The 13,353-nt window shown below is 33.8% G+C and overlaps 1 protein-coding gene and 1 non-coding gene across 2 annotated transcripts in view; both read right to left on the minus strand.

Moving 5' to 3' along the window:
• The window catches only part of ADAM2 (ADAM metallopeptidase domain 2), a 140,941-nt gene that overhangs the window by 49,291 nt on the left and 78,297 nt on the right, over positions 1-13,353 (minus strand). The window contains exons 13-14 of the mRNA XM_032413357.1: positions 8,297-8,395; positions 7,998-8,193 (exon numbers count right to left, since the gene is read on the minus strand). Coding sequence (XP_032269248.1) covers positions 7,998-8,193; positions 8,297-8,395 — 295 coding nt within the window. The remainder of the gene's footprint in view (positions 1-7,997; positions 8,194-8,296; positions 8,396-13,353) is intronic.
• On the minus strand, positions 4,510-4,616 carry LOC116638068. The gene has a single exon (XR_004300611.1). It is a non-coding gene; the product is annotated as a U6 spliceosomal RNA (small nuclear RNA).

The following is a 13,353-nucleotide window of genomic DNA, read 5'->3' on the forward strand; positions in this document are numbered from 1 at the left end:
AAAGAAAAAATACTTATAAGTAAAATTAACCAGAGTAATAAAATTTGTAAAATGAAACCCACAAAATGTTGCCAAAGAAAATTAAAGAAAACACACCAAAAAATGGAAAGTTATCCCATGTTATGGCTTGGAAGACAAACTATTAAGATGGCAATATCACCCAAAGTGATCTACAGCTCCAAAGCAAATCTTATCAAAATACCAATACGTCTCTACAGAAATAGAAAAATCCATCCTAAAATCTGTATGGAATCTCAAGGGCCTCAAATAGAAAAACTAACCTTGAAAATGGAGAACAAACTTGGAGGTCTCATACTTCCTGATTTCAAAACTTACCACAATAGCTACAGTATTCAAAACAATGTATATTGGCATGCTAGCATAAAGACAGGTACATACACCAATAGAATAAAATAGAGACCCCAGAAGTAAATCCTTCCATCTATGTCTAATAATTTTTGATAAGGGTACCCATACCATTCAGTTGGAAAGGAAAGACTTTTCAACAATTGGTGTTAAGAAAACTGGATATACACATGCAAAAGAATGAAGCTAGATGCTTACTTACATGATATCCTAAAATTAACACAGAATGGATTAGATACATAAATGTAACAGCTACAATTATAAAACTCTTTTTAAAAAATGATGGAGATTAAGGAGTGCACTTGTTTAGATGAGCAGTGGGTGTTGCATGTAAATGTTGAATCACTAAATTGTACACCTAAAACTAATATTACTCTGTATGTTAACTAACTGGAATGTAAATAAAAACTTTAAAATCTTTTTTTATTTGTGTATAGTTGATACACAGTGTTACATTAGTTTCAGGTATACAGCACAGTGATTCAACTAATCTATGCACTATGGTAAAAACTATAAAACTCTTAGAAGAAAATATAGGGGAAAAGTTTTTTGACATTGGATTTGGCAATTATTTCTTGGATATGATGCCAAAAATCACAGGCACAAAAGAAAATATAGATCAAAATTTTAAAAACATTTGTACATGAAAATCAACAGTGAAGTTAACTTTAATGGATATGGAGTTTCAGTTTGGAAAATTGAAAAAATTTCTGGGGATGGATGATGGTGATGTTTGTAAAGTAATGTGAATACACTTAATGACACTGAATTGTACACTTAAAAATGGTAAAAATGATTTTATGTCATGTATATTTTTTCACAATAAAAAAATTTCAAGTATACACCAACAATCCATCAATATAAAAAAATAATAATAATACGCCATGACCAAGCGGTATTTTTTCCAAAAATGCAAGGCTGGAAATTAATGTGTAATGGTACTGTATCAATAAACTGAAAGACAAAAAATATGATCATTCCAATAAACACAGAAGAGGACAGGAAAACCTAGCATTTAACTCTTGATTTAAAAAAAACTTAAAAAGTGGGTAACAGAAGTGGAACTTCCTTAACCTAATAAAGAGGATTATGAAAAACCAGAGCTAACATCACCTTTAATAATGAAAAACTCAATGCTCAACCCTTAAGATAGTGAACAAGTCAGAATATATGCTCTGATTACTTACACTCAATATTGTACTGGAAGTACTAATCAGGAAAAATAGCCAAGAAGAAAAAACAAAAGGCATTTAGATTATAAATTAAGAAATTAAAATATATCCATTTCCTATGACATTTTCTGATATATAGAAATTCTGGGAATCCACTAAAAATATTTACTAGAACTAATAAAGAATTTTAGCAAGGTTGCAGGATAAAGGTTCAATACTCAAAATCAATTGGTATCTATACACTAGTAATGAACAATGAAATTTGAAAAAATCCTATTTATAATAGCATCAAAAAGAATATCAAGAAATATATTTAACGGGGCGCCTGGGTGGCTCAGTTGGTTAAGCGACTGCCTTCGGCTCGGGTCATGATCCTGGAGTCCCGGGATCGAGTCCCACATCGGGCTCCCTGCTCGGCAGGGAGTCTGCTTCTCCCTCTGACCCTCCTCCCTCTCATGCTCTCTGTCTCTCATTCTCTCTCTCGCAAATAAATAAAATCTTAAAAAAAAAAAAAAAAAAAAAGAAATATATTTAACAAAAGAAGTATAGAGCTTGTATACTGATAGTTACAAAACTATAAAACATTTAATTAAAATTAACTAAATAAGATACAAATATTGGAAAGACATCTCATGTTTATGGATTGAAAACAGTATAGTTGATGTAACATTACACCTCAAATTGATGTACAAATTCAACACAAATTTACTATAAAATTCCACAGCTGACTTTTTTGCAGAAATTGACAAGTTGATTCTGAAATTCAAGAAATGCAAGAGACCTAGGATAGCCAAAATAATCTTAAAAGAAAAAAAAGTTGGATTCCTCACATCCCTGATTTCTAAACTACAAAGCTATCGTAATCAAGATAGTATGCTACTGACATAAGCATATACATGTGTAGATCAATGGAGTAGAACTGATGGTCCAGAAATAAGCCTTTACTTTTGCAATCAAGTGATTTTTTCAGCAGAGATGCCAAGTCAATTAATGGGGGAATAATCATCTTTTCAACAGTGATGCTGGGGCAATTGGGTATCCACACGCTAAAGAATTAATTTGGAACCGTTTTTCACACCATATACAAAATTAACTCAAAATGGATTTTAAACCCAAATTTAAGAGGAAAACATATAAAACTCCCAGAAAAAAAGTGGGGGGGAGTAAATCAGGACCTTGGATTAAGCAATGCTTTCTTGTTTATAACACCAAAATCACAAGCAGACACATACAAAAATAGATAATTTGAACCTCATCAGAATTAAAACTTTGCATTTCAAAGGTGGCTATCAGGAAAGTGATGACATAATCTACACAATGAAATAAAAGATTTGCAAAACATGAATTTAACAATAAACTGAATACAGATTATATAAAGAACTATTACAACTCAATAATGAAAAAGATAACCCAATTAAAAAAAATAGCTGAAGGATGTAAATAGATATCTCTCCAAACAAGAAATACAATGGTCAATAAGCACATGAAAAGATGTTCATCATTAGTCTTCAGGTAAATGCAAATCAAAACCACACCACTTCACACTCATTAGGTCATCCGCAGAATAACATGGATATCAATTCAACTAAAATTAATGTATGAGTTAATTTTTTAATTTGGTTCTTAAGTTTATATGGAAGAGAGCCATGTCAAGATGTATGAAGAAGATACAAAAGCCTAAGATGACTTATCTTTGAGATATTAGAATAATTATAAAGGGAGAGAAATTAAAATAGCATTAAGATTGGCCAGGTAGAGAAAAATGACTGAGAGCATGAGAAACATTCACACTTTTAGGTTTAAAAACAACCAACCAACCAGCCAAACAAACACTTAATTTTTAGCAGATACTGCATTGCAGTGCATTCAAGAGTATTAAGTTGGGGCAGTAAAGGTGATCATCAATATGTTATAATATTAAACTGTATATATGTCAAACAAAACACATACAATCACATACATCCTCTCCCTCCCTCCCCTAGCCTCAGGCAACTATTAATTTACTTTATGTCTTTATATATTTGCCTATTTTGTAAGCTAAATATGAATGGAATCAGAATCTGTGGTCTTTTGTGACTGGCTTTCTTAGCTTAGCATAGGTTTTCAAAATTTATTCACATTTAGCAAAAATCATCACTTCATTTTTATTAACTAAATAATATTCTGCATTTTGTTCACTCATGCATCAGTTGATGGACATTTGGGTTGTTTCTACATTTTGGCTATTATGAATAATGGTATGATGAACATTTGTATTTAAGGTTTTGTGGGGACATGTTTTCAGTTCTCTTAGGTATATATACCAAGGGTTAAACTGCTATGTTCAACATTTTGAGGAACCTCCAAATTGCTTTCTAAAGCAGCTGTACCATTTTATGTCTAGCAATGCATGAGTTCAGATCTTGCCATATCCTCACAAAAATTGCTATTGTCTTTTAATTATGGCTATCCTAGTGAATGTGAACAAGTATCATGTTGTGGTCTTAATTTGCATTCCCTTAATGACTAATGATGTTGAGCATCTTTCATGTGATTTGCCATTTCTATGTCTTTTTTTTTCAGAAATGTCTACTCATTTTTTTTCCTTTTTGTTAAACTACATTGTCTTTTTATTGTTGAGTTGAATGTTTCTTATGTATTCTGTATATGTCCATTATTAAAAATATGGGTTTGCAAATATATTCTCCATTCCTTGAGCTATCTTTTTACTTTCTTGGTGATTTTCTTTGAAGAACAAAAGTTCTTTAAATTTTTGAAGTCCAGATGATTCCTTTTTCTTTTATGACCTGTGCTTTGGGTATCTTATCTAAGAAAACATTGCCTAATCCAAGGTCACTTAAGATTTATGCCTATGTTTTCCTCTAAAAGTTTTACAGTTTTAGCTCTTACATTTAGGTCTATAATACATTTTAAGTTAATTCTTGTGTTTGGTGTGAGGTAGGGGTTCAAATTCATTCTTTTGCCTGTGAATGTACACTTGTTCAAGCACATTTATTTGCACGTCATCCTTGCTCAGGGGTCATGCTAATCTTCTCTGTACCGTTCCAATTTTAGTATATGTGCTGCCAAAGCGAGCACCAAGCATATTTATTGAAAGGATTTAAAGGGTATTTTTGCTCATTACAGAATTCTGGGTGGGCAGTTACTTTCTTTTAGCCCTTAAGAAGTGTCTTCACTTTGTCATCTGGCTTCTATAATTGTTGACAAGAAATCTGACTCACACTTGTTTTTTAAAAGTTATTGTACCTTTTTCTTCCACTCTAGATGTTTTGTTTTCATCTTTTCATAGTAGTTTTGCTAGGATGTCTTTATGTGTTTTTTCTTTAAAGACATTCTTCTTGGGACGCCTGAGTGGCTCAGTCAGTTAAGCAGCTGCCTTTGGCTCAGGTCATGATCCCGGGGTACTGGGATCGAGTCCCCCATCGTGCTCCTTGCTATGCGAGGAGCCTGCTTCTCCCTCTGCCTGCTGCCTCCCCCCCCGCTTGTGCTTGCTCTCTGTCTTTCCCTGCCTCTCTCTCTGACAAATAAATAAATAAAATCTTTAGAAAAAAAAAGACATTCTTCTTAAGATTCTTAGAGCATCTTGAATTTGTGGGATTAACTTTCATTTTGAAAAGTATTGGTTCTTATCTCTTTAAATATTGCTACTTTCCATTCTCTATTTTATCTTTTTAATGACTCTTTCCTGAGTTAGGCAGATTGAGTGAGGTAGTGATCACTGAAATCTAATCAGGCAATGAAATGGGCCAGGGCTGATGTACAGTCTTATTCCACATCTGCCTCATTATCTTCGGTGTGACCCTTGTAAGCTACTGATTGATAGCCTTGTCAATATTTGTTTTCACTGTAAGTCTGCCTGAGATAAATTCTTGCTATTTAGAGAATCTCAGAACAGCTTCCTAGCCTCCTAACATAGGCACTTCAAAATGCAGTGAAATCTTTTAGAAGATTAAGGTTTTCTGGTGGCAAGCTTCTTCTACCATTTGGTCTTTGATTATCTTGTGACTACAGGGAAATTCATAATGCCTTTTTAATGTTTTTAACCTAATTGACCAAATTGCTGAGCAGCTTCAGAGCTCCAAAAATGCCTCATGGAAAAAATTTTCTGTGGTTTTGACAGTCCCCTTAAATTTCAACTGCTAAATTTTTCTATTTTTTTTTTTTTTTCTAATAGAAGATCTCTGCCTAACCCAAGCCTGATCTTCAACTTCAAAATCTCCAAATGTCTCTAGGAAAAAAATTGGCTAACAGTGGTCCCCTAAAATATGCAAACTTTCTCTCCTGTCATAATTTAAACAATTAGCTGTTTTTGGTTTCATTATAGTCTAGTACCTTTTAAAATATCATCAATAAAATATATCTTAATTTTTCCAGTTATTTTCTCACTACTTGCTGCATCCTTTCCCTAAACTTAATATTTAATACAGGTTTTATATTTAATGTAATTACTAAATATTTAAAGGTAAATAAGCGGTCTTAGAATTTATTGTCCTAGTTTATGTCCTTTTTTAAACTTTGTTCTTGTCTTCTTTGGAATTAATCAAGTATTGTTATTGTTTTTGTTTTTCTCCTTTATGAGCTTGTAGTTTCACATTATTTTATTATTATTTTTGTAGCTGTCTTAAATTATAAAATGAATACTTGACTTATGCCAATTTTTAATTTTGCTTTGTGCTACATTTTATTGGAATGATTGAGTTTTATTTCAGGTTTGTTTTTTTTTTCTTGGTGAAACTATTTTTTTCTATTTTTATTCATCTAGGGATTAACATTTTTGACATATTAATAACTCCATTTCATACTATTCTTTATATTTTAAAATATGTATATTTTAAGAGATATGTATCTTAGTCAAAAATGAATTTTGCTAATTTCTATGATGATTTCTTGCTTAATTCTTCTATCTCCTGGTTTAGTCTCCCTTTTTTTGGACATCATTCACAACCAATTCTTACACAAATAAATTTGGAAAGCAAATTATAGGAGTTCAAATGTGTGCTTTCATATACTTTTTTTTTTTTTTTTTGGCATCTACCTACTTAACATTGGGTGAAATTTGCAATTCTACCTTGCAGAAGTTCTACCTTTCCAATTATCTAACCAATATGCTTATTTTTACATTTTAACCAGTATACCTTTAAAATCAAGAATTTCTTTTCCTTTCTCTTTCTCTTTCTTTCCCTTTCTCTATTTATCTATATATATGTATAGATATAGATAGGTAGATGATGTAGATGAAAAGATAGAGATGATATAGATAAAAGATAGGTAAAGATAGATGATAGAGAGATGATAGACAGAAAGAGAGATGACAGATGATGATAGATAGATAGATAAATAGATGATAAATAGATGATAGATGATAGATAGATAGATAGATGATAGATGATAGATAGATGATAGATAGATAGATAGATAGATAGATGATAGATAGATAGATAGATAGATAGATAGATAGATAGATGATAGATAGATGATGATGATAGATAGATAGATAGATAGATAGATAGATAGATAGATAGATGATAGATAATAAAGAGATAGAGAGATGGAGAGGTAGAGATATCTTTCTTCAAAATTTCCTTTGTGGTTCAAATCACCTAGTTCCTTGGGAGAGCACTTTACCATTATATAAGTTTCTTTCCTTGTATCTTTGTGTTGCCTTTCTTGGAACCAGTAGTTATTGTATGTTTATTTTGGGAGTGGATAATCTCTTTGCAACACCTTTTTACACAGAAATTAGAGTAGGCATTTACCTGTTACCATTGAGAAAAGGTTGACCCACCCGGCTATTTACATGAGTATCCTGCTTATTTTCTCTGTCAATTGTTCTTTCTTCTTCTGATATAGACATGACATGCTGCTGCCATTGCTGTTGTCTCCATCTTCTTCAGCAAATGATTCTGTGTATATTTTGTACCATGGTTTTCCTTTTTTTTTCAACCTTGGTGCACATCATCTTTCAATAGTTTCATAGTTACTGGATCTTCATGACCCTTTTTTGGGATTTTCATAAGCTATCCTTGTAGTTCCTAGGTGTGAATGCATGTATCTGGCCATGTGTATCTGCATGTGTGATTTAAATTGTACTCATATGCCAACTTTGGCCTTTAATGTTCATAGCCGTATGTATTTATTTTATATTTACTAAGAAAACTGTGGATATGGAGTGAGAGAGGGAAGTGTAACTTATGTTCAGTCTGCTTTCTTCTTCCTCAAATGAAGATCCCATAGACTTTGAATGTTTCCATTTATTATTTTGTGGAAACAATTCATAACTTTAATTCCAGACAACTTATCCGATTTTTTTCTTACAGTATTCCTTATCTCTTTCTGTAATCCTTTAAAATATTTATATTAAAAATCACATTATTTTTTTAAATCACAGTTATGTATCAATATCTATTTTTTTAGTTTCCAGAAAAATACATATATGGGAAATCAAATTATAATAAATACCTTCACCAAATATATCTGTACATTGTTTTATCCCACTTATACAACTTCCATTCAGACAGAGCCATTGATTCTCTCCACATGGATGCCCATTCTGAACAAAAACGTTATCTTGACATGTTGCAGATGATCCATTGCAATATTCAGGGAGATCACATTCATCAGTGGGAGGCCTACATATTACTCCTTTTGCTGAATACTGATGGGATGAAGTAAATGACATTGAATAAAGCAGAATGTGAACTACAAAGAAGATGACTTTGTTCATGTAGGTAATGTAGAAAATTTAAGAAGGCTCTTACTTGACAATTTGTACAGCATATACCAGTATCACAAATTGAGCCAGCTTTTAGTGTACATGTGGCAGGATTACAGCATGAGTTTGGCTTAGCATCACAATCCTGAAAGGCAAATCAAATGCTCTGAAGTATCTTCCAACTTTTACTTGCATTAGGTAGATATTTTAATGATAACAGTATATTATATAATATACAGATAGATGCTTAATTCACATGGCAAACATAAAAAGTAAAGCCACTTATTCATTTACATAACAGATATTTATTAGTTACTACTCTATGCTGTACTGTATATCCCTAGTGTAGGTTTGATTATATTGGTAGTAGGATTTTCTGAAACCCTGGAGTCCACCAAAGGCAAGACATCAAGCTCTCTGGTGCTGGTAGACAAAGAGATAGTTAAATACAAGACATAAAATAAACAGAAACTATGATTTATCAGTTTCATTATTGTGACTAATTCCTAATCAACTCTTATGAATCTATTGTGTTTTAATAAGTCTGTAACTTTTATAGGATGTCCAAAGTTTACTTTACCTTTAATCCTCTAAAGACAAAGAGCTAGAGAATAATATTTCTAAACATGATGGAAATTATCACCTTTATATCACTTATCTATATCTTATTATGCCTTGGTTAATGCTATGATTCCATCCATGACCAGTGATTTTGTTTTTAAAAATTCAATTATTATGCTTAATAAAAACAACAGATAAGAAAAGAGAAGGCTATAGAAACAATGCTTACACACAGACACACAGACACACAGACACACTTACTTTTTAAATTCCCCAGGATTTGGAATAGGGTTAATTGGACAAAATTCTCAGTAAGTTACACAAAAATAAATCATGAATTTCACTAATTTTAATATGAATTATAGCATAATACTTACTAGGGTAAACTAAATTTGCAGTATTTTCCAGAACTATTCTACCTAATCAATGTCATTGTTATTGCTATCTATATGGGATTCCAAAGAATAAAGTTATATCACAGGGACTGGCTCAATTATATGATAGTTAATAGACCTAACATACACAACTGTGAATTTTTACTAGAAATTTTCAGAGTTTCCATTCAGACCCAAACAAGAAAAGACAAGTTGGTACTGAGAAATAATTTCTTAAAAACAAATCATCCAACTAGGTATCTAAAAGCTCACTTTCATATTGGGGAGGGTATACACGTGTGACTTTAGCTACTGCTGTAGGGAACACTAAAGTCCTTTCATGTCTTGATTTTCTCACATCCATATGCCCATTATAAGTCTCGAGATCTCTCTCCCTTATTGCATTCCTTTTATCTCAACTCTTCCACCTCCCTCTAATCCAGCAGCTTTATCTAAGACTTTTGTGGGTTAGAAAACATGCTTTTATTGATTATGTATGGTCCAAATATTTTTTACTTAAATACTGACCAGTATTAAAATAGTCAAAGCCACAAATATACCTCATTTTCTATTCGACTTGTGAAAACTTTATATATTTATTTTCCTGAATGCCAGCAGATCTTAGGTTTGGAAGAAATATGGGTGTACCTTATTTTATTGTGCTTCACTTCATTGCGCTTTGCAGATATTACATTTTGTACAAATTGAAGGTGGCAACCCTACATTAAGCAAGTCTATCAGTGTCATTTTTCAAACAGTCTCTGTGTCACATTTTGGTAATTCTTGAAGTATTTCAAACTTTTTCATCATTATTCTATTTGTTATGGTGATCTGTTTTCAGTGATTTTTGATGTTACTGTTGCAATTTTGGGGATTGTCATGAACCATGCCCATATAAGACAATAAACTTAATTGTGTATGCTCTGACTGTTCCACTGATGAGTTGCTCCTCTCTCTCCCTCTTCTCAGGCCTCCTTATTCCCTAAGACACAACAACATTGAAATAAGGCCAATTAATAACCCTACAATGACCTCTAAGTATTCAAGTTAAAGGAAGAGTCTCATGTTTCTCACTTTAAGTCAAAAGCTAGAAATTATTAAACTTAATGAGGAAGGTATGTTGAAAGCTGAGATAGACCAAAAGCCAGGACCCTTACACCAAAAAGTTAGCCAAGTTTTGAATGCAAAGGAAAAGTTCTTGAAGGAAATTAAAAATACTGCTCAGTGACATCTGAGTGATAAGAAAGCAAAATGGCCTTATTGCTGATGTGGAGAAAGTTTTAGTGGTCTGGATAGAAGATCAAACCAACCATAACATTCCCTTAAGCCAAAGCCTCATCCAGAGCAAAGCCCTAATTCTTTTCAATTCTATGAAGGTTGAGAGAGGTGAGGAGGCTGCAGAAGACCCTGAAGCTGGCAGAGGCTGGTTCATGAGGTTTAAAGAAAGAAGCTATATCCACCACATAAGAAAGCAAAGTTAAGTAACAAGTGTTGATGTAGAAGCTGTACAAGTTATCTAGAAGATTGACTAAGATAATTAATGAAGGTGGCTACACTAAACAATAGGTTTCCAATGTAGATAAAACACCCTTCCATTGAAAGATGTCACCTAGGACTTTCATAGGTAGGGCGGAGAAGGTAATGTTTGGCTTCAAAGTTTCAAAGGACAGGCTGACTCTCTTGTTGGGGGTTAACGCAGTTGGTCACTTTTAGTTGAAGTTAATACCCATTTACCACTTCAAAAATTCTAGGGCCCTTAAAAATTATGCTAAATCTATTCTGCCTGTGCCCTATAAATGCAAAGTCTGGATGACAGCACATATGTTTACAACAAAGTTTAGTTAATATTTTTTTTTAATTTTTTATTGTTATGTTAATCACCATACATTACATCATTAGTTTTTGATGTAGTGTTCCATGATTCACTGTTTGTGTATAACACCAAGTGCCCATGCAATACACGCCCTCTTTAATACCCATCACCAGGCTAACCCATCCCCCCACCCTCCTCCCATCTAGAACCCTCAGTTTGTTTCTCAGAGTCCATTGTCTCTCATGGTTCGTCTCCCCCTCTGATTTCTCCCTTCATTCTTCCCCTCCTCCTATCTTCTTCTTTTTTTTTTTTTAACATATAATGTATTATTTGTTTCAGAGGTACGGATCTGTGATTTAACAGTCTTGCACAATTCACAGCGCTCACCATAGCACATACCCTCCCCAATGTCTATCACCCAGCCACCCCATCCCTCCCACCCCCCACCACTCCAGCAACCCTCAGTTTGTTTCCTGAGATTAAGACTTCCTCATATCAGTGAGGTAATATGATACATGTCTTTCTCTGATTGACTTATTTCACTCAGCATAATATCCTCCAGTTCCATCCACATCATTGCAAATGGCAAGATCTCATTCTTTTCAATGGCTGCATAATATTCCATTGTTTATATATATACCACATCTTCTTCATCCATTAATCTGCCGATGGACACCTTGGTTCTTTCCACAGTTTGGCTATTGTGGACACTGCTGCTATAAACATCGGGGTGCACGTACCCCTTGGGATCCTTACATTTGTATCTTTGGTGTAAATAACCAGTAGTGCAGTTGCTGGATCATATGGTATCTCTATTTTCAACTTTTTGAGGAACCTCCATACTGTTTTCCAGAGTAGTTGCACAGGTTTGCATTTCCCACCAACAGTGTAGGAGAGTTCCCCTTTCTCCACATCCCCGCCCACATCTGTTGTTTCCTGACTTGTTAATTTTAGCCATTCTGACTGGTGTGAGGTGGTATCTCATTGAGGTTTTGATTTGGATTTCTCTGATGCCGAGCGATGTTGAGCACTTTTCATGTGTCCATTGGCCATTTGGATGTCTTCTTTGGAAAAATGTCTGTTCATGTCTTCTGCCTGTTTCTTGATTGGATCATTTGTTCTTTGGGTGTTGAGTTTCATAAGTTCTTTATAGATTTTGAATACTAGCCCTTTATCTGATATGTTATTTGCAAATATCTTCTCCCATTCTGTCGGTTGTCTTTTGGTTTTGTGGACTGTTTCTTTTGCTGTGCAAAAACTTTTTATCTTGATGAAGTCCCAATAGTTCATTTTTGCCCTTGCTTCCCTTGCCTTTGGTGATGTTTCTAGGAAGAAGTTGCTGCGGCTGAGGTCGAAGAGGTTGCTGCCTGTGATTTCCTTTAGGATGTTGATGGACTCCTGTCTCACATTGAGGTCTTTCAACCATTTGGAGTCTATTTTTGTGTGTGGTGTAAGGAAATGGTCCAGTTTCATTCTTCTGCATGTGGCTGTCCAATTTTCCCAACACCATTTGTTGAAGACACTGTCTTTTTTCCATTGGGCATTCTTTCCTGCTTTGTTGAAGATTAGTTGACCATAGAGTTGAGGGTCCATTTCTGGGCTTTCTATTCTGTTCCATTGATCTATGTGCCTGTTTTTGTGCCAGTACCATACTGTCTTGATGATGACAGCTTTGTAATAGAGCTGGAAGTCCAGAATTGTGATGCCACCAGCTTTGCCTTTCTTTTTCAACATTCCTCTGGCTATTCAGGGTCTTTTCTGATTCCATACAAATTTTATTTGCTCCATTTCTTTGAAAAACGTGGATGGTATTTTGATGGGGATTGCACTGAATGTGTAGATTGCTCTAGATAGCATTGACATCTTCACAATATTTGTTGTTCCAAACCATGAGCATGGAACGTTTTTCCATTTCTTTGTGTCTTCCTCAATTTCTTTCATGAGTATTTTATAGTTTTCCGAGTACAGATCCTTTGCCTCTTTGATTAGATTAGCAATGTCCACAATAGCCATACTATGGAAAGGGCCTAGATGTCCATTGACAGATGAATGGATAAATAAAATGTGGTATATATATATATAATGGAATATTATGCAGCCATCAAAAAAAATGAAATCTTGCCATCTGCAATGATGTGGATGGAACTAGAGGGTATTTTGCTAAGCGAAATAAGTCAAACAGAGAAAGACAAGTATCATATGATCTCACTGATATGAGGAATTTGAGCAACAAGACAGGATTATAGGGGAAGGGAGGAAAAAATGAAAATGAAACAAGACAAAAGCAGAGAGGGAGACAAACCATAAGAGCCTCTTAATCTCAGGAAACAAACTGAGGGTTGCTGGAGTGGAGGT

Source organism: Phoca vitulina, unplaced genomic scaffold, assembly GCF_004348235.1.
Source record: "Phoca vitulina isolate PV1807 unplaced genomic scaffold, GSC_HSeal_1.0 scaffold15, whole genome shotgun sequence".
Taxonomy (NCBI): domain Eukaryota; kingdom Metazoa; phylum Chordata; class Mammalia; order Carnivora; family Phocidae; genus Phoca; species Phoca vitulina.